At 39.9% G+C, this 20,995-nt stretch overlaps 1 protein-coding gene across 2 annotated transcripts in view; it reads left to right on the forward strand.

Moving 5' to 3' along the window:
* The first annotated feature begins 269 nt into the window (after positions 1 to 269).
* The window catches only part of DMTF1 (cyclin D binding myb like transcription factor 1), a 30,822-nt gene continuing 10,096 nt past the window's right edge, over positions 270 to 20,995 (forward strand). Inside the window, exons 1-11 of one of the 2 annotated variants that reach the window (XM_054205138.1) lie at positions 270 to 445; positions 6,420 to 6,536; positions 7,050 to 7,169; positions 8,138 to 8,232; positions 8,991 to 9,105; positions 12,160 to 12,236; positions 13,669 to 13,826; positions 14,637 to 14,669; positions 15,809 to 15,918; positions 16,775 to 17,003; positions 18,721 to 18,872. In XM_054205138.1, the coding sequence (XP_054061113.1) occupies positions 6,428 to 6,536; positions 7,050 to 7,169; positions 8,138 to 8,232; positions 8,991 to 9,105; positions 12,160 to 12,236; positions 13,669 to 13,826; positions 14,637 to 14,669; positions 15,809 to 15,918; positions 16,775 to 17,003; positions 18,721 to 18,872 (1,198 nt within the window). In that variant the 5' untranslated portion in view covers positions 270 to 445; positions 6,420 to 6,427. The remainder of the gene's footprint in view (positions 446 to 6,419; positions 6,537 to 7,049; positions 7,170 to 8,137; positions 8,233 to 8,990; positions 9,106 to 12,159; positions 12,237 to 13,668; positions 13,827 to 14,636; positions 14,670 to 15,808; positions 15,919 to 16,774; positions 17,004 to 18,720; positions 18,873 to 20,995) is intronic. The other variant, XM_054205146.1, reaches the window with a different exon arrangement.

Raw genomic sequence — 20,995 nt, forward strand, 5'->3', positions numbered from 1 at the left:
GTTTGTTTATTCTCGTTTTTACGGCTCGTTTTTGATAGTATACCATTTTTTTTAATAATTTTTTTTTTCAGGTCATCAGGCAGGAGGACAACGACGACCGAGCCATGAAAGAAGCGCGGCTGCAACGAGACACTTTTCCTCAGGGCCGGACACTGAGGGGGGCCCTTCCCGCCCCCACCAGCGGCGGAGGCTCCGTGCGCTTTGTGGCGCCGCCGCCGCGGCAGCCCCGGCGCCGTGCGCTTTGTGGCGCGGCCGGCGGGGCGGAAGCGACGGCCCCGGGCGGGCGGCGGGCCCTTCCGGCCGGCTGCCTGCGCCGCGTCCCGCCACCGCCTCCGCCTCCGCCTCCTCTCCCCCCCCCTCGCCGCTCGCTGCCGCTCGGCGCCTCCATCCTGGTACTTGGGAGTCTCCATCCTGGTTTCTCAAGTGCCCGGACCCAAAACAGGAAGTAAGTGCGCGGGGGCCTGCGGGCTGACAGGGCCGGCAGCGGCCGGGCAGCGGCGGCGGAGCGCGGTGGGGCCGAAAGGGGGATCGTGAGGGGGAGGCGGCCATGTCCGGCCCCGCGCCTCAGCCGCGGCCGGACAGGGCTGGGCAGGGCCGGGTTGGGCTGGCAACGGAGCTGGCAGCGGTTTCGGTCAGCGCCGCCGCCCGCCGAGAGCACGGGAAAATGGCGGCGGCCGCCCGGGACCAAATGGCGGCGCTGGCGGCCGGGGGGCAGCGGGGGGCTGAGGCGGGCCCTGAGGCGCGGAGCCGCCGCCCCGGGGGCAGTGCCGGGGGCCGGGGCAGGGCTGGCAAGGCGGCTGGCAAGGCCGCTGCCTGCCGCCGGCTCTCTCCCCCGGGCCGTTGTGTCCCCGCCTTCCCGGGGTGCCGCCGGGCGCCAGGACCGCTGCGCAGGAAGAAATTCGGGAAGAGGCGCGGCAAAACGGGGGAAAACTTGGAAATTACCAAACCTCGGCTCCCTTGTGAGGGCAGGAGAAGGGGGAGGGTGGCGTGCGGGGGTTCTTTTGTTTGATGTTTCTGTTTTAAATTCCCTTCCCCTTACCTTGATGTCTGTAATAAAAAGCCACCATGCGTTTAAATCTCCCGATTTCCCCTTGCTGGGTCTGCGTTTGGGGTGTCCTGAGCTTGTGGCTTTTATCTGTTTGGTTTCCTAATCTTTTTTTTTTTTTCCCCCCCTCCAGCGAGACTTGTGATTTGAGGTTGCTTGGGGCTTTATTTTTAAGTGGAGTCTGAAATGTGTAACTCCGCCAAGATCAGGCGTTTCATCTAAAAGCGGTACCAGGCTTTTCTGCACTAGACTTATGCCCTCTGTTTTGCTAAAATAAAGGATTCTGGTCGGACAAGCCTTTTTTTCTTCCTTTTTTTTAAATTCCTTTTGAGGTCTTTTTATTCTTGGTTGTGCACTTGGGCACGGTGAAGCTTATTACGCTTCTCCTACCTGCCTGTTTAGCTGACAGATAGTATTCCTGTGTATTTATTCACAAAAAGTTACCATTGCTTAGCCCCACCTGGCCACTGTGAGTTATGTATTGAAGTAATCTAGAAAATGCTTTTTGTTTGCCAGCGCTGCTCGGACCATAGATGTAAATTGGCTTCTTGGCAACATAGTTAAAATCCTTTGAAAAACCAGGAGATGTATGTAGGCTTTGCGATGAGATGAACGCATCTCATTCAAATCCTCATTTCCGTCAATCCACGTGAATATAATAATGGCAACAACTTCATGCTTGTTTTCTGGACGCTTACTGAAACTTTCTAGGTGATGTTTTCTGACTTACCGAAAAGATTAAACATTAATTAAAACTTCTTAAATAGAATGCCTAAATATACTGATTTTTGTCTTAACCACTCAAAATTATAAAAGATGGGTATATAAGGAATAAAAACCTCCATGTGTCCCTACTGTATTTTACATATTCTAATAGTCCCTTATTTATGAGCGTTAATTCTGTGCTTGTCTGTCAGAAAGCAACAGAGGTGTGGCTTTGCTTATCGATCTTACACCTTGTACAGTTAGGATAACAATCAACTTTTCAAATTGTATTGCATGCAAAAATTCTGCCTGTTGTTTGTAAGGTGAAGAAGTTACTGCAGTGCTTAAATTAAACTTGATTGATATAAAAAGAATATTTATTTTAGCACATACCATACTTACAAAGATTTTTATTGATGGTCATAACTTTGTGCCTGAGAGACATTTTCTGTTACTGAAAAAGAAAACTTAGAACTTTCTGTGTTGTTGGTTTTTTTTTTTTCTTTTGGAGGAGCTAGGACTTATCTCCTCGACCGCCACCTCGTTGTGTGACATTTAAAGCATGTTCGGTGCTTTTTATTAAAATATCAATGGATAGGCTAGAACTCATGGAGTTCTGCCAAATTTGGATCAATGCAAATGAGAACAGTTTGTCCCATTGTGTCTCCCATTCGGTTTCTGTGATGGCCCATTTCTCTAAATACCACTGATGAGTAGAATGTAGCTGTTCCTAAAGGACTGTAATCTTGTGCTGATACGCTTTAATAAACCTTTGTGTGTCTCGAACTCAGGTCTTTGGGTCCTTGTGTTTGTTACCTGTCCGGTTCGCTCCTCTCTTATGTCCATTGCTGCAGATGTTAAAGACAATTTCTTTGTGGTGGATTTTTTAGATTTGGGTGGAACCCATCTGGTGTGGGAAAAAGGTTTCTTGTTGAATAATAGCATAAGAGAATTGGCACTAGTTGAAGAGTAAAAACTCCTTATTATGTATTGTAAGAACTGACTACATAAGAGCCATGGTATGGAATACCCTAAGCATTCAGGCTTCCTTAAATATGAGGTATATGGGTTCCTGTCATGACTTTGTTTCCTTTGTGTTACTCTTGAACCCTTGAAATCCCAGTGCATCCCATGTGATTGTTCCAGTTAAATGCCTCAATAGCCAGAAGCCTCCCTTAATAAACTTCAATTTTTGCTTCTCACAGGATTTAGTGAAATATACATTACTTTTTGCCCAGTGCAGAGAACACGGCCTTTAATACAATTTCATGTAGAAAATTTAAAAGATTTACACCAGTCTACAGAATAGTAGACGTAACATTCCATTAATAAGGAGGCTTAATGACAGAATTCTGTCTGCAAGGGTGGGAATACTGTTTTATAGAACTGCTTAATTTTTACAGCCCACAGAATAATTGACCCCCATCTGCCTGATGAAGATGATTTAGAATTACAGGGATTTGGCATAAAAATGTTAAATTTTTTTTGTAACTCAGTATAAAATCAGCTTTGTGGGTTTTTTCCTACCTAAATCTGCTGCATGTTTCCCAAATAAATAAGAACTGCTCTATTATGTAGCTTTAGTGGAAAATTTATATTGAATTTCTGTATTAAATAGGAAAATACTATGCCTACAAGAACTATCTGTTTGATTGCATGTTGAAACCTGTTTAAAACTGTAATGCAATTCTTAAAAATGTTGCATTTGGTAAATGCACCCAAAAATCTAACAAGTCAAAAAGTGCTTATTAAATTTACAGTGATTTATAAGCTGCTATCTTAGAAATTTAAGATTATGCTATCTTCACTGCATTTCGTAATACGCATCTGTGCTGTTAGTGTATGTGCATCCCACAGCGTTCCCTTCCCCCACAAGTTAACACCCTCCTTCAGAACGTAAAATATTAGTGGTAGATAGGTATTTCTGTAAAGAATGTGTTTGAATCAAGGATTAAAAAAATGTCTTGGGTCATGCATTTAAAATTAAAGCAAGCTTTTAGTTTTAAATAGAAAGCAATGCATTTTCAAAAGCATACTTAGTGTGAGTTATGAAAAGAAGGTGATAATTTGGAGGTGACGAGACTGTACATGTCATAATTCTCACTAATTAAGAAACCTTCGCTGTCATTAACTTTGTATTTAATTTTTCCAAGAGTGAATGTGTAGGGAATTTGCAGGTGTCTGTATTAAACAGAATTTGCATGGCACATCCTAAAAGACCCCTGCGGTGGTATGGCGTTGTTTAGCATGGCTTCAGCTGTCATCCCGTGATAAATCAAGGACATCGGGCGAGTACAGTGTGCCTGCAGCCAGTATCAAAGAAAGCTGCATCAGAGGGCGTTGTCTCCTGCAGCAGCACTGTGCTTTCTCCAAGGAGCTCCCTGTAAACTCCAAGAGGTCCCATCACATGTCGTATTTGGTCTATCTTCAGCCTATGTGGTAGTTCCGTCATTATTGCAGCGTGAAGCAGTGATTTTTATAAGATCTGAAGATTATTTCCTATTCACACAGAAGAACCACCGCATTTACTCAAGATTTTTTTTCTCACCTTTCTGTCACTAATTCATGTCTTCATGGGTTAGCGCTCCTGTCCTGGTGTAAATATATCTTGAAAGAGTAAGTTAGTTTGTTTCCTTCAGTTTTCTTTTATTTGTATAGTCTAATGAATAAAAAATACTGTCCAAAACATGTATTTGACTTTGACTTGACTCCTCATGTTTTTTTGCAGTTAGTTTTCAGTTGAGGTCCGAAGCCATTAAAGTTCATGCAATTTTTTCCAGTCAGATCAAGGATTTGGCTCTTCCTAAGTTTTTATTGAGGCTTGGTTATGATTATTACCTTTACTCAGAAAACTTGAGATATGCTAAATCTCAAGTATCTGACACAGGACATTGTTGGGTTTTTTCTGGAGAGCCTGCATTTACTGTGCATATGAACATGGAAAAGAGAATCTTACATATTTCTTTTGGCCCTCCAGAATTATCCAGTTTGTTCCTTCCCAAGAAGTTAAATGAATAACTCAAAACGGAGTTGAAGAAGTTACAGTCTCCTAACTTAGTTATAACATTTTGTATTTCTTTCTTCATGTTTTAGAGTTAAGGATGCCTCTTTTTGTTCTTAAAAATCAATACTGTAGCCGTGCAGCAAACATGACTTCTAGTACAGCATAGGGCAGAGGCTGTAGAACTCAGAAGCAGATTAATCCCAAGGAAGCTACTGCCTCCTACACTTGCATGTAGCAAGGAGCTGTTGCTGATGGTAGATATGAAAGTAAATTTGAGAACCCTCTGATTTAAAATGTCAACGGTATCTGAAATATTTGACATGTTCAGAAGGGTAATATCACTTCATTCCAGGAATCAGTCACTACATGTGCTTATAGATGTGCCAAATCTTCATCAAACTTGAAAGGTAATAAGTAATTTTATTGAAAGACTAGTAGCAGTTTTATCCTTCCAAGAAAACACTGCTCCTGGGAATCTTCAATACCAAAGAACATGTTTGATTAAAATTTAAATCATTTCTTGATGAACCAATATTGTTAACATTGTGCCGAGGATTTAAAATCCAGGTTGTGAATTCCACTTACATATGGGTACATGGGTATCCCTGCCTGGTACATGAAAGCTTTGTAATGTAATTGTGATTATTTTTTTTTTAAGCTATAGTTAGTGATTTTTTTTTCTGTTGTTGATAGATGAGAAAACGCCATAAGAACTGAGCACTTCAAGGAGAAGTAGATGATATTTTCTTTTTATAAATCTCTGCCAAAGGCAGTCACCAACCCCAGGTGTTCAAATCTCATGAAATCATTGCAGAGCTTCTGAATATTTTAGATGTAATTTCATTGAGCTTCTGCAGCAGAAAAGGGTATGTTTCTTTGTATTTGAAGGATTAGAACTCTTTTGTGGGGTTTTGTTTTATTTGAAAATTAGTAATAGTGCTAGTTTACATTGAAATTTTCATAAGCTTTGGGTTTCTTCGTAGCACTTTTTTAGTGGAAATGAGATTATCAAAGCACTTTGTATTGCTGTAGTTCACTGACTTCAGTGTATACTGCTTATCCTGGATAACTTTTTTTTTTGAGTAATTTTTTTATACTAGTGATTGCTTGCAGCCGGTTTTTCTGTTGCTCCTGTTTCAATGGTAAAGGAAAAATACAAGCTTCATGAGTTAGTTCTATGCGTGGAAGGAGAATAAAACTTTGCAACTTAGCAATCTATAAATAGTGCAGCTATGAGTAGTACAACACTATAAAAATATTTCTTAGTCCTGACTAGAGTTAGGTTATAGAATAGTAAAATTATTAAATGAGCAGTGTAACAAATACTAGTGAGACAAAAAATAGCAGATGTGGAAAAGTAATAGCCTAGGTTGGTGTTTAAAAGAAAAATTTAGTAGTAGATTGCAAATGCTCCTGAATAGGGAGTTTAGGTACTATTTTTAACTGGAAAATGAAACTGTGTGATGTTACCCTCTGCAATGTGTAATTGTGCAGGAAAAGGGAAGGCAGATGAATGTCTTAAACCATGGAATTGTTCATGTGAAAGGACAGACGTTCGTCATTCTCTGTGGCAATTTATGCTGGTTGTTTGAGATAAAGGAAGCAGCATTATGGTCGAAGAGGCAGTCTGTGTCAAGAAAAGTAATCTGTGTGTTGCTGTTTCAGGTTTGAGTATGAGCACAGTTGAAGAAGAGTCTGACACAGTGACAGTAGAAACCGTGAACTCTGTGACTTTGACTCAGGACACTGAAGGGAACCTTATACTTCATTGCCCTCAAAATGGTATAGAATTGTATTGCATAGTATTTTTTCTTCTTTTTTCATTGATCCAACCATCATACTTCCTTGCCCTCAAAATTCTGTGAGCTACTTGGATTCAGCTTACTGTGCTGCAGTTTGTTCTGTTTCAGTTTAAAGAAGGATAAAGTGTCAAATTCAGTGTAAATCACAAAAGTCTGTATGTACATGCCCAACTGTTCTGATTCATTTCAGTGGAAATGGATTCTAAGAACCAAGCATGTACCCAAATTTCTGTAGACCTAAGGGGTTGGTTTGTGTGTAGTGGACTGTGGATGGAATTTACAAAGAAAATCTCACAGAAAATGTATGTTGAATAAAGCATGTGAACTGTTACTGCCCATAACTCAGACCGAGTTCCTGGGCAGTAGTAAAACACCGAACCAACCTATCGCATCTGCTTCTACCTTTTCTGTCAGTCCTCTTTTGTTAACAGAACTTAGTCCGAGGCTCCACTTTATTAACAGAAGGTAACCTGCATACGTTTTTTGTTGTTAGAAACTGATGAAGTAGACTCTGAAGACAGCACTGAACCTCCACACAAGAGGCTTTGCTTATCGGAGGATGATCAAAGCCTTGATGATTCCACTCCTTGCATTTCTGTTGTTGCAGTTCCAAGTAAGTTAAGTTTATGTTCTCTTGTAGCAAATGTTTCTGTTGGTAAAAGTTAAAAGTGAACTTTTTGGATCACATTAGTATATTTCGCATGTTTTATTTTCAAATTTTCTTAATATACTTAGGTATCATCTTTACCTCTCAGAGCCTTGGATGGTTTTGCAGCAATTGTTATCTGTACAGTACTGGCAAAATGAACCTGCCTTAGAGATAGAGGAGTGCAGGCACAGGTGCACTGAATAAGTTGAAGGATAAGTGAATGAACAACAAATTACATACTGTCCTCCTGCAAAGAGTGACTAGGGTTTTTTTAATGATCAAACACTATAGTTAATATTTCCATGTTTTGTAATATGGAAATGTGTGGTCGTTTTAAGGTAGAGATTGTTGTACAAAAGGTAGTCTGAGTACTGAATTGGTCTTAAGGAAGTTGGTTGAATATTAGAGAGTTCAATATAATCTCCCAAAGGGAGGCAAAACCAGATCTAGCAAGTTAAAATACTGATTTACAATACCTAGGGTGGATGTTTATTTGGTGGAACTTAGTAGAAACTCCTTAGAAGTAAAGGCATTACCATGCTGAAGGAAAACTGGGTAAAAAAGAATGCGGCTGAAAGATTTTAGTGTTGTCCTTTAGTAATTGGAAAACGCTGAAGATAGGGCTGGAAAGGAAGCATTAATACAGTACCAAATGTTTCCACCAAATAAAACACATTTTATTTATATGTTTCACATTCAGTCTCAGTTATAGTCAAGTACAAAACTGAAAGTTTAAAAATCCATATTTAAATTTTACGAAGAGGAACAGTTGATAATCATCTTGATGATTTTACTGTGTCAACAAATAAATACGGATTAAGGCCTCTTTAAAATTTTCAATGCAAAGGTAGCAATTTATAATAATATGCATGTAGCATGCATAAAAAAATGTTACAGGAGTAAGGCATACAACTAACTTATCCATTCTGAAGTTTCAGAAAATGATCAGAGCTTTGAGGTGACCATGACTGCTACCACTGAGGTAGCTGAAGATGAGATTAACGAAGGAACTGTTACTCAGATTCAGGTACAGTAAAATTTCAAAACTGACCTATTTGATGTACATTTTTCTTTGAATTGATAAGAAAAGGAAAATAAGTATCAAAAAGGGCTTATTAAAGTCATAAGATTATTTTTAGGATGAAACTAATGTATTCGAGCACGGATCTTGTTTGTAAAATGTTCTTCTATAAAAGTGCAATTGAATCATTTTATATATGAAAAAGGTTATTAGTAGTTTAACTTCCTGCCCAAAGAGCAACACGGTAAACAGTGATAGATGTAACCCTCCACTGATAGTTACTTGCTCTGTGGTCATCTGCTTAGAAGACAAGTTTATCTGTTATTGCTGTCATTCTTTGATTATAAATTAAGCTTTATAACAGGCCTAAATATGTTTTGTCTTGTCACCAGTCCAAACAGTTAGGTACAGTTCTCATTGTGGGTGTGCCATGTTTAAAAGTTCTAGATTGGAGATACTGGACATAGTGCTCTTTCCACCAAAGCCAGTGAGACTCTTCCTATTCACTGTACATGAAACAGGATGAAGAACATTATTTAATTAATTCTCAGAGCATCTCTTTGTTAAGATGTTAAATCTTACTCGTGTGTTAAGAAAGGTGAATGTACTTTTAATGCCATATCTAAAAAGTGGCACTTTCTCAGCAGTCAGCAAGGTAACTGGGTGTGCTGGTTTTGTTTTCCATCATGTTATGCCTCCATATTAAATACAAGGTGATAGAAAGAACTGAAGATCTTACTGGATTTCATATTGGTCTTTTAAAGATTCTTCAGAATGAACAGCTGGATGAAATCACCCCAATGGGCAATGAAGAAGTGTCAGCTGTCAGTCAAGCCTGGTTCACAACCAAAGAGGATAAGGATTCTCTAACAAATAAAGGTAGGATATTTCAAACGCAATTCTCCCACGCTCTAGAAAGGTAAGCTATTCCAAATGTCTCAGAACATTTTGCAGGTTGCATAAAGTAATCTCTGGTCTGCCTTCTTTAGTGAAGATGTTTGAGAGAACTGATTCTAAAAATGTTGAGAGATGTAATGCATTAAATCTTCACCATTCCTCTTGCACATTGTATGCAAGAAGAAAGTTGGAACTGCAGATGCAGTTGGAGAGGAAGAGGTGCCATGCTTGCAGTGGTGACAGTGATTCTAGTGGCCATGGTAGAGGACTTCTGTGTGTCAGCACAGATGGTGCAGGCAGTTGTGTCTGCTTCTGCCTGGCTAGGAAGTGGGAAGCTAGAGTCAGAGGAGGGTACAACAGGAAAAAAATTCATATGTGCCTCAGGTTAATACATCTTCCTCCAAATAAGGCTTATTAGTCTGGCTACGGTGGTGTGATTTATATTAAACGGTTTCTGGAATGGAGTTGCTTCAGAAGAAGAGGGATTATGCAGACGAGGATCTACTGAAATAATCACCGCTACTCCTAAAATTGCCGCCCCACTGGCATTTCTCCCTTTCAAAGTGCATCTGTGCAATCACGTAGTAGTTGCTGTACTTTAGAGCTTTCTTTTTTTTCCCCCAGGGAAATGCCTTTCTAAACCTAGAGAAGCAGCTTAGCGTCAGATGAAGACATGTTGTCTCTCCAATTTCCTCAGTCTCTCTGCTGTTTTTCTCAGACTGAATTTACCTCTTCTTAGGGGAAAAAAAAATATCTTTTTCAGTCAGTCCAAAGCAACTCCCTTTTTTATTAGAAAACTTTAGGGAAAAAAGTAATGGTTTTCTCTCACAGAAACAAATCACCTCTTACCCAGTGAGTTCTACTCCAGAGAGCTGCGTGTCCTGATGAGTCAGTGAAAAAATATGGGTGAGACACGTAGTACCTCGGTGTTGGATACGGAAAATTCAGAGAAAGGTTGCTGACCAACTCAGTCAACAACCATTTCACTCACTGATCCCAAGTGTGTGCTAACAGTTGCTTCTAACAGCCAATAAATAATTTCTCCCCGTTATCTCTGCCATTCTTTATTAGATTTATAGGGCTTCAAAGCTATTGATTGTTCACTCCGAGGACGGGGGCAGAGATGAGATGGCAAAGAGATCCCTTTGCATCACGGCACTGAGGCACCTGGGTAGAAGTAGTGAGAAATCATGTTGCAGCAGTTGCTGTGCTCTAGGGTGAGAGAAAGCATGGAGTTTATGATCTTCCCAGTAGCCAGTGGTGAAGGGCTTTGGAAGCAGCGCGTTCTCAGCTGTGATTGGAGGATCATGTACTGGTGATTTGGCAGAGAAATGAATGTTTTCATGTGACTTGGTGGCCTCATGTTTAATGTGTGTCTTGTTAAACATAGTAGAAATTTACTGGATTTGTTCCTTTTGTAACTGTCTCCCAGGAGTATCAAGTGACCGTAAATCACAAGTGGCATTTACAGTTGTGAATGAATGAGGGCACTAAGTATGGTGATACTAATAAAGACATAAATAATTTGGGGAAGACGTTTCCAATAAAATATATCTAGAAATATATTTGAGAATCCACACTAGCTGAAGTTTTCTTGGGGTCTCCATGCTCTGTCACAGAGATCAACTGTGAAAGTTGTGTGTCTCCTTTTACCGTAGCTTGGAGTTTGACATGTGTTGCCTGAGCTCATTATTTTATAGCAGTCTCCACCCGATAATGCTTTCTTTGAAGACCTGTGTGCAGGTTATAATAATCTTGGCACCAAATATGCAGATATGTGAAGTGCAAAATATACTTCCTTTCCTCAAATAGTTGGCTGTTAAAGATTACTCCATGTAAAGAGTAGTGATGTCCCTTTTAAGTCAGCTCAGATGCTTGGATAGAGGTGTGAATCACAGCTACAGTAGCAGGTTATTGTTCTGTCTCTGTAGCTTTGGAAGAAGAGATTGAAGCCAGCGGGACCAAGGGAAGAGTTTTCTCTCATCGGTTCCGACGGAATTAGTAATAATGCCTGTACTTTTCATTATAATTGGATTTGAGTAGACAGTCTCTTTGGTGTGTTCTGCCTCTCAGCTCTGGTAATTAGCAGGCTGAGAAGGAAGTACCCTGATTTTTCTGAGCAGAGATGGGCAGGTAGCCAGCGCACACCAGTATGTAAACTGGGTCACCAGCATAATCTTAATTATAAGTCATTGTTAATATTAAGTATGGTATGAGCATGAGCGGAAAAAAGATGAATCTATATATAAATTCAGGGTAGGAGCATTTTAACGTTTTATTGATAAACCTCAGGTTTGAAACTTTGTCTCTGAATAAAGTTGATTGGGTTTGCTTTTAAAGCTTAGCTGGCATTGTAGTTACTAAGGGCATAGAGACAAATCATAATGTTTGTTTCTGTTGGTTTGCCACTTTTATTTGAGAAATAAAACACTCAGCATGAGTCTCTATCTTGACTGTGACCACTGGGCATTATTTCCAATGCAAAAAAAGAGAGAGAGAGGGAGCAGCTTGTCAAAATCGACTAGGTACAGCATTTATGTCTATGGAAAGCACCCACGGTAGGTATCACTGCTCACATGTTGGGAAGTGATAAGGCGTATAAGAGAACCCCCAGTTGCCAATTCCTCAAGTTATATTTTGAGTCACATTATAAGTCCGTGCTTATGGAATCATTTGAGTGCATGGAAATTTCAGCTGTCGGTTTGAAGATGGAAATTTTCTAGTTGTGGCTGAAGAGAAAGCCTGAAAATGTGACTTGACAGCACATAGAGGAATCCATGTTCTGTTTTTAAAAAATTGATGTTTTTGAAGAGGGGTCTGACTCACATTATTTAAATATTAGTTGACAGTTACTAAGGATTGTTTATCAGTTCTGAAATAACATCTGTTTAAAATTCATTCCACTGAGTTTAAGTAGCTAAAATTACTACTCTCTTATTTGTTAATTGCAATAATGAGGGTCATGTTTTTATGATACTTTTGTTGTTGTTTTGCTGACTTTCACTTCAGTAATTAGTTTGTCGTTTCTATTTTCAGGCCACAAGTGGAAGCAAGGGATGTGGTCGAAGGAAGAAATTGACATATTGATGAGTAACATTGAGCGTTATTTAAAGGTATGTGTTAGAATATGTTACCTGCTAGTTGGTGTGGTGATGCAACTCCTGCTAGAGACCAGCTTTCTTTAGTACTTCCCAGAATGTGCAATAAGTGATTCTGATCAGTTTGTAGTAGAAATGGTGATTACCCACTTGAAATACATAAGATAATTATACCAATACACAGGATTTAAGAGTACAGAATGTAAAATTGCTTATAATTTGTGTACTTAATATAACCCATTTTAAAGTTTCACGTCAGAGAGCTCAAGTGGCTTAATCTCTTTCCCTGAATATACATCACTCATGAAATCTTTGGTGAAGACAGAGGAAAAAATTGCCCTAGGAATAGAGATAATTTTCCTTACAAAGCATCAAATGCAGCTTCCAGACTTCTTTGATGATGTATTTGTATTTGTTTACTACACTAACAGGATGCCTGTATCAGCTTTATTCCCCTTAATATACTGTTGTCAGAGTTCAGTGTAAAAATAGGCATGCAGTTAACACGCTGACAGTGATAATTGCCCAGAAGTCATATTGGTGGTAGGCTTACAGCGGAGAGTATTTGAGCTGAGTACTTACAGCTGAGAATACATAGCCTGGATATTACAGCTTCACCAGCCTTCATTTGTGAATCAAAAAAAGCCTTGAATTTAGTCTGCACTGGTATAAAAATCCCCAGTATTAGTGGTAGAAAGTGTGCCTGCCCACACATGTAGTAGAATTTCTGCCACAAAACCATTCGTAGGTAATCTTATTTTTTAAATCTAGAGAAGCTTTTTTTATCTAGCTAAATAACTTTTTGAGTTACTGGTAACTCATTTGATTAATTATTTTCCCGTTTATCTGTTTTCTTGTACTGCTTCAAATAGTTGAAATGTAGTGATTTTTAGTTTAAGCCGAAGTTAAAGTTTTCCTTTTGTACGTAGCTCCAGTGTTTTTGTATCAAATTTGTTTATAGTTTCCATCAGAACAAGAAGAGGAGTTTAACTGAAAAAATTGCTTTCAGATAAAAAATATCTAAAATTATTGAATAAATTTACATAGCACTTTTTGACAGCCTTCTGCTGTATAACCCCAGGGTAATTCCACCAGAGTTTATTTTCCATGATATTCTAAATAACACTTCAATATTTGATCTTAAAATATACATTGGACAGATTTTTTTTAAAGGTAGATGAAAGTTAAAGTTTCCATGTCTACCTGGACTCCAGTGTAAAAAAATAATAAAAAAAAATCACCTTCAAGGGTTTGTATTTAAGATAGCTAATTTATAAATATTCAGTGTAACTTTTGGACTGTAGTACTTGAGATACATAGAATGTTGCATAATAGTGTGCTGCGCTGTAGTTCTTAAGTGTTCTACTTCTTCATTTCTAGGAGACTTTATTTAAGGTGTTTTGTTTGTGGTTTGTTTTGTTGTTTTTTTTTAAATGCTTTCTTCTAGGCCCGTGGAATAAAAGATGCCACTGAAATTATATTTGAAATGTCAAAAGATGAAAGAAAAGATTTCTACAGGACAATAGCTTGGGGTCTGAATCGGCCTCTCTTTGCTGTCTATAGAAGAGTTCTTCGCATGTATGATGACAGAAACCATGTTGGAAAGTATGAAAACCTCTAATGCTGCATGGTTTTATTGGTATGAGTGGGGTCATGTATTTAACATTATATGTGAGATGGACGAGTCCAGCCAAACACACCTCGCTCTTCCTAATCATAAGTCAGCTCTGCTGAATTCTGGGACATCAGCCTTGACAATAGTTGATGGTATCCAGAACTTCAAACAAAAATTTAAAAATTAAAAAAAAAAAAAGTGGAGAGAGGATTCTGATATGAATAGAAGACTGACACAAGCATGGATCTGCTGAGATGTAGTTTCTTTCTAGAACTGTGACCTTGAGCTAATTGATTTCCATCCTTGTGCCCTTAGTTTGCCCATCTGTAGAGCAGTGGGTGCGGCACCGTCCAGAAGAGCCGAAAAGTATGTTAGATTTTAGTTTTTTAAAGGCAGTTGAAAATTTAAAATACCATCTCAATGGTGATTTTTATTTTTTTTTAAAGGAAAGTCAGCCTTAAGCCTTACTGTGATTGTGAACTGAGACAGGAAGGAAAAAATAGCTGCTTATTTGACAGACAATACACAAAATTCTAATTCTGTTCTTAGTAGTAAGATCACCAAGAATGAGAAATTTACTGGCAAATGAGAGGAATGTTAAACCAGATAACCTTAGAAATGTACTAATGTGGAAAATGGCATTTGTTCTTCTTTTGAAGCGTTCAATCAGATTGTTTCTTACAGCTGAAATTCCTCAATCTCTTGTAACTAAATGTGTACTGTGTGGCTAGTAGAACGAAAATATGTATGCTGTACGCTTTCTGTTTAAAATAATGTCTTTTTATTTACCTGTTGCTTAGGTATACTCCTGAGGAAATTGAAAAGCTTAAAGAGTAAGTATTTTTATTAACAAGGCTACCTTGTTTATGTTTAGTAGCTTGAGGTTTTGTTATATGAAATCACTGAAAAGTTGCAAGTAAATTTGACTGCTCCAACTCGATCAGAAAATAGTGGTTACTAAATTAATCTGAAGAGAAATGAAACTACTACATTTGGATTATTTTTAATGTGTTTTCTAATGTGTATTCAGGACATTAGCAATATGAAACAAAGTTCCAAAGCAAGCCTTCTGTTGAAACTTGAAATGTTTCAGATTTTTACAAGCATGGTCAACGTTTGCAGTTACATTTGTGAAAACCAGAAGATCCTTTTCTTTAGGAAACCTGAGCAAAGGTTATTTCTAAAGAAAGTGGCAGGTCAAGGGTAGGATCTCCCCTATGAAGTGTTAGAGATGCATAAATTGTCAGTCAGGCTCTTTGATTTTGACTATGAACCTAATAGATCGAGGAGGCGCTGCAGACTTTATCTCCTCTTGCAGCTTTCCAGGGTTGAGCAGTTTGAAGAAACCATGTTGGGCTGAAGGAAGGAAGGGAGTCTGTTTCATTGTGTTGATGGATATGCTTGGATCAATTTAGCTGGTTTGTGTCATTCGCAAGGTGCCTGTGGTTCCAGATGTGTCAAAAGTGGTCATGGCTCCACATGTTAAGCAACCTGTTGTCATGTGTGGGAGGAAAATAAAAGTTAAAATTATGAACATGATGATGCAGCATTTTGCCTCATTTAAATTGTAGGATGCCTGGGTTTTCATTGGGCACAATTTAGTTTTCTCAAGTGACCTCTATACCAGCTGAAAATCCTTGAGGAATTTGAATGGATGTTGGCTGTTTATTTCAACATCCATGTTGTATTTAACACAGTAATTAAGCCTCACAGCATTCCTGCAATACAGTTAGATATTAAATGTTTTATAAGTGAGTATCCTGTGGCTTCGCTGGCCCAAAAGGCTTCTAAAAACACATAGAAAAATTAGGAGTGATGACAGAAAATATGTTAATGCTGTAGTATCAAAGTGATTCCCCATTCTGTCTTTAAGCCTGTAAACTGCACATTTATCCTGTTTTTATTAGAGCATAATTGGTACTTCGGTAATCTGTTAACTGGATATAGTGTTAATGAGCATGTTTCTATTTAGGCTGAGAATAAAGCATGGTAATGATTGGGCCACAATAGGAGCTGCACTGGGGAGAAGTGCTTCATCTGTAAAAGATCGCTGTAGATTGATGAAGGATACCTGCAACACAGGTGAGGTAAATGCTGCTGCCAGTAAGGGATATTCTAGTTAAAACTCTGTCACCTTTGCTTTTGTCAATGGTGTTTTCAGAGATGTGTAACTCTGAACTGAGGAACTTCCAATGTGAAATCTGGGGACATTTTTAGCACATACTTGTTATAGGTTTCTCCAGTTTCACTTCTTAAAGATCAGAACACGCAGTTTATTTTTGCAGTACGTATGTGTATGCCACTGGAGCATATTTTATTGAGGTGAATTTAAAATTACTTTCCCTGGTGTTTAATGTTTGTAAACACACACTGCATATTTGGTGTGAGTTAAGAGACAGATGCGCTTCAGGAGTAAAGTATGTTTATCTTGTAGTGTATATATTCCAGTGGAAGGAAGATTGAGTCAGACCTCATGTAATTACTGTATACTAAACTGTTGCGTGGTTAATTTACTTCAACTAATCTAATTCAGGTAGGTTGGACCAGTTTGCTTTGGGTCAGTATTTTGATTAAGTTCTATGTGGCTTCATTTATCTGCGAGAGGAAGAGAAGAGAAAGAAACTTGGCAGCCAAAACAATGGAATTATAGCGTCATAGAATAGTTTGGGTTGGAGGGGACCTTTAAAGGTCATCTAGGCCAACCTCCCTGCGATGAGCAGGGACATCTTCAACTAGGTCAGGATTATGCATTTATTAATCAAGAATGGGTATAATATAAATTGTTAGTAAAGAAGAACAGTTATATCATCTTCACAAGTCAATATTTGCATCTGGAATAAGGTGTTAGGCACCAAAGATAAATGTCTGTTGACATGTTACAGATCAGAACAGAGGGCCTCTGCTGTTAGTTAAGTTGGAGGGCTTTTCTCTTTTTCAGGAAAGTGGACAGAGAAAGAAGAAAAAAGACTAGCAGAAGTAGTGCATGAGCTAACTAGCACAGAACCAGGTGACATTGTCACACAAGGTGTATCATGGGCTGCCGTAGCAGAACGGGTCGGGACACGCTCTGAAAAGCAGTGCCGCTCTAAATGGCTCAACTATCTCAACTGGAAACAAAGTGGGGGCACTGAGTGGACCAAGGAAGATGAAATAAATCTGATCTTGAGGTTTGTTATTTTAGTTACTTTTCAAGGTTCGTAATACATGATGCTGGCAGGATTCCATTGGGGTCCCTTTTGCTGGTTTCTTAGACACTAAAAACTCTAGAACCCTCCAAAAATCCCTGCTGTGTTTACAGGTCGCAGAGATTTATTATTGAACATATTTTTTGTTTTTTGTTTTTTTAGTGAATGTTAGTGTTCGTGAAAGGTGTCAGATTGAAAACCCGGGAGACTGAAGTCTTCTTTATTCCACAGAAAAGGTACAGCACAGGCAGCGACCGTGCAAGCTTCCCACACGTGGCCCCACCAATGCGCTTTAACCCTTAACTGGAGGGTAGTTCAGTCTCCCTGCCCGTTCAGTCCTTGGCCTCTCTGCTGAGATGACCAACAAGGGTCAAGTGTGGTGGTGGTTTCTGTGATGTGGACGTCTTGTCTACAAAAAACTAAACCGAAACTGCAAATTAATTTCATGTAGGCCACCAAACACTGATTGGATATTAGCCTCTTTGACTACATTGGAACTGGCAACCTGGTAGCAACTTTGGAAATCTTTTACTCTCTCCGGTCCTCCTCCCATTTTGAATGCCTTTAACTCAGGCTTTTTAGCCAGTGGATTTTTATGGGTTGATAGTTTTGGGTGGGAATAAAAAGCAAAGACATATAGGGAATCTAAACATTATTTACAGAGCAATATTCACTAATTTGCTGAACCTGTTTGACTTGAACTTAAAATGAGGAACATGATTCCACATTTCAGAATGTGCTGGTTATGTGGTTATAATTATTAATATTTCTATACAAATGGTATCTGTTTTGGTCTGTCCATATATCCTTAACTCATCCTACAGGGTTGTTTGGTTGGTTTTGGTAGCTTTTTTCTTTTTTCCCTTTTTGGTTTTTGTTTGTTTGCTTTTTGGTGGTGTTTTTTTATTTTAGCTAGCAAGAGTATTCGGTGCTATTTATTTCTTTGTGAAGCAAACTTTTCTTATCTTCCACAAAAGTCTTTACCCTGTCACTGTTCACCTTTCTTTCATATGCTCCAGGTACAGATGAGCTGGAGGCAATTCAGAGGTATTTGTAGCATTCAAACAGATTCTGGTAGAATCCAGTGTGTGCATAACATCTGCCAAAATTATGTGAAGACTGTCTCTCACCTGGAGAGCCTGATGGGATTAATTTATGAGGAGCTGTTTAATACTGTAGTTAACTTCATCTACTTTGGCTAAGAAGCATCTGAGAGGAGGCAAAAATCTATGTTAAGGACGGATGAGTGTTATTTAGGAAAAAACAGAAGTAAATATCGTAACATGAAATTAATTAAGTAGAAGTTCAGAGTGAATCTCAGGAAGTATTTCCTGCCTTGGAGATGTGTTTGGGGAATGGTTTTCCAAAGAGAAAAGATGCAAGTACCATCATTTGGAATGCTTCACAACAATCTGATCAAACTCCTAATGTAGATGTAAATAAGGAGAATAATTCTGCATGGCAAGGAGATGGACTGGATCATCTTAACAGGTCGAGTCCATCTTCTGTTGTTTATGATTCTGCTTGACCTCTGGCAGCGTGGAGCCTTGGAAGCCTATGTCGATTCATGAGCTCTGGTGGACTATTCACTAGCATGCCATTTTGCTGCTGTTACGTGTGATAAGACCAGAGATGTGCAACACCCCTTCCAGTCTGGAGGGTTGTTTCTAACTGGTACGTATTTTCTATATCCTGCCAGGATAGCGGAACTTGAAGTTTCTGATGAAAATGACATCAACTGGGATTTACTAGCTGAAGGATGGAGTAGTGTCCGCTCACCACAGTGGCTTCGGAGTAAATGGTGGACCATTAAAAGACAGATTGCAAACCACAAAGATGTTTCATTCCCTGGTAATGTACTACTTGCACACTTGTCTTCTGAAAGCTCCTTTCACAAATATCAAAGGAATAAGGCTGCATTTTGTTGTCTACCTACAGCATTGCTGGCCAAAGAGCACAATGCTCCTTTGCTGGACGTTACTGCCCACTCGGATCTGCTGGCTGAGTTGCTCCCACAAGCAATCCTTAACTGTTTCAGTTGAAACAAGCCAAACTGATGTATACAACTAAACAGTAGATTTGCCAGTTCCCCTCACTTTGGCTAAAGTGAGAGCATGTATATAAGCCGCTCAGCTGGCAGATCTCAGATGATATGTTCTTTGGTAACGAAGGCAGCGACCTCTTCAGGTGGAAAAGGATATGTATCTGCAGCCTAACAGTGTCACCCCAGGTTAGATCTGTTACCTTTAAAATGTAATGTCTGTGAGGTGCCAAAACTTACTGATCATAGAATCATTTAGGTTGGAAAAGACCCTTGGGATCATCAAGTCCAACCATCAATAGTTCAGGCAATAGACGGAACAGAGATCATAGAATGGTTTGGGTTGGAAGGGACCTTAAAGATCATCTAGTTCCAACCCCCTGCCATGGGCAGGGACACCTCCCACTAGATCAGGCTGCTCAAAGCCTCATCCAGCCTGGCCTTGAACACCTCCAAGGATGGGGCATCTACAGCTTCTCTGGGCAACCTGTTCCAGTGTCTCACCACCCTCACAATTAAGAATTTCTTCCTGATATCCAATCTAAATCTCCTCTCTTTCAGTTTAGAACCATTACCCCTTGTCCTGTCGCTCCACTGCCTGATTCAGAGTCCCTCCCCGTTTTTCCTGTAGGCCCCTTTTAGGTACTGGAAGGGTCTATAAGGTCTCCCCGGAGCCTTCTCTTCTCCAGGCTGAACAACCCCAACTTTCTCAGCCTGTCTTCATAGGAGAGGTGCTCCAGCCCTCTGATAATCTTTGTGGTCTCCTCTGGACCCACTCCAACAGGTCCATGTCCTTCTTGCGCTGAGCACTCCAGAGCTGGATGCAGTACTCCAGGTGGGGTCTCACCAGAGCAGAGTAGGGGGGTAGAATCACCTCCCTCGGCATGATAGCCATATTTTTTTTTGATGCAGCCCAGGATGTGGTTGGCTTTCTGGGCTGTGAGCACACATTGTCAGCTCATGTTGAGCTTCTCATCCACTAACACCCCCAAGTCCTTCTCCTCAGGGCTGCTCTCAATCCATTCTCCACCCAGACTGTATTTGTGCTTGGGATTGCCATGATCCAGGTGCAGGACCTTGTGCTTGGCCTTGTTGAACTTCATGAGGTTTGCACAGGCCCATCTCTCATGCCTGTCCAGGTCCGTCTGGATGGCATCCCTTCCCTCCAGCATGTCAACGGCACCATACAGCTTGGTGTCATCAGCAAACTTGCAGAGATCTACTACTAGCTGCGCAGTGAGGAGGAGGGGAGGAAACAGGAGTATAAAACTTCCCAAACATGTCTCTCTTACAGCTCTCATTCTTGGTCGGAGAAACTATCATCTGAGCCAAAGGGTATTTAAGTCTCCGTGACCTTTCATTCAGTCCTCCTTTTCTTTTGGGGATAGGAAAAAAAAAAATGAGAGCAACTAGTCATGTTATAATTGAAGGTGTAATTTAATGGACCCTTTTGCTGTGGCCATCACTGTAGGTATATATTAGTCATGCCTGGAGGCTGCAATTGAGAGGGTAGCCCTGTTATGCTTAATATGGTATAAACCATATGCTAATAGACAGTTGTTGCATCAATTAGTTCATAATGTAAATACGCCACTGAATCAACAGGATTCACTCTCTTTTCCTAGACAAAATGTCATGCAGTCAAGAGGGGGAGATGTTTAAGCAGTTTGCTGTATTGGATGCTACAAAAGCAGAGGCCTTAGCTTTTGTAACCTCATATATGTCACCCTCTCCCTCAGTGGGATCAAAGTGATCATCGGGAAGAAAGGTGGGCAGTTTTATTGGAGTAACGGGCCACTTCATGCACAGATGAAGAGTTGTAGTATAGCCACTGCGAGTTTAATTCTCTCTTGCTTCCTATTTCCAGTGACGCTTCTGTCAGCCTCTTGAACAAATCTGCTTACATGTGTTTTAAGATTGCGGGGTTTATTTC

This window comes from Rissa tridactyla, chromosome 1 (genome assembly GCF_028500815.1).
Source record: "Rissa tridactyla isolate bRisTri1 chromosome 1, bRisTri1.patW.cur.20221130, whole genome shotgun sequence".
NCBI lineage: Eukaryota > Metazoa > Chordata > Aves > Charadriiformes > Laridae > Rissa > Rissa tridactyla.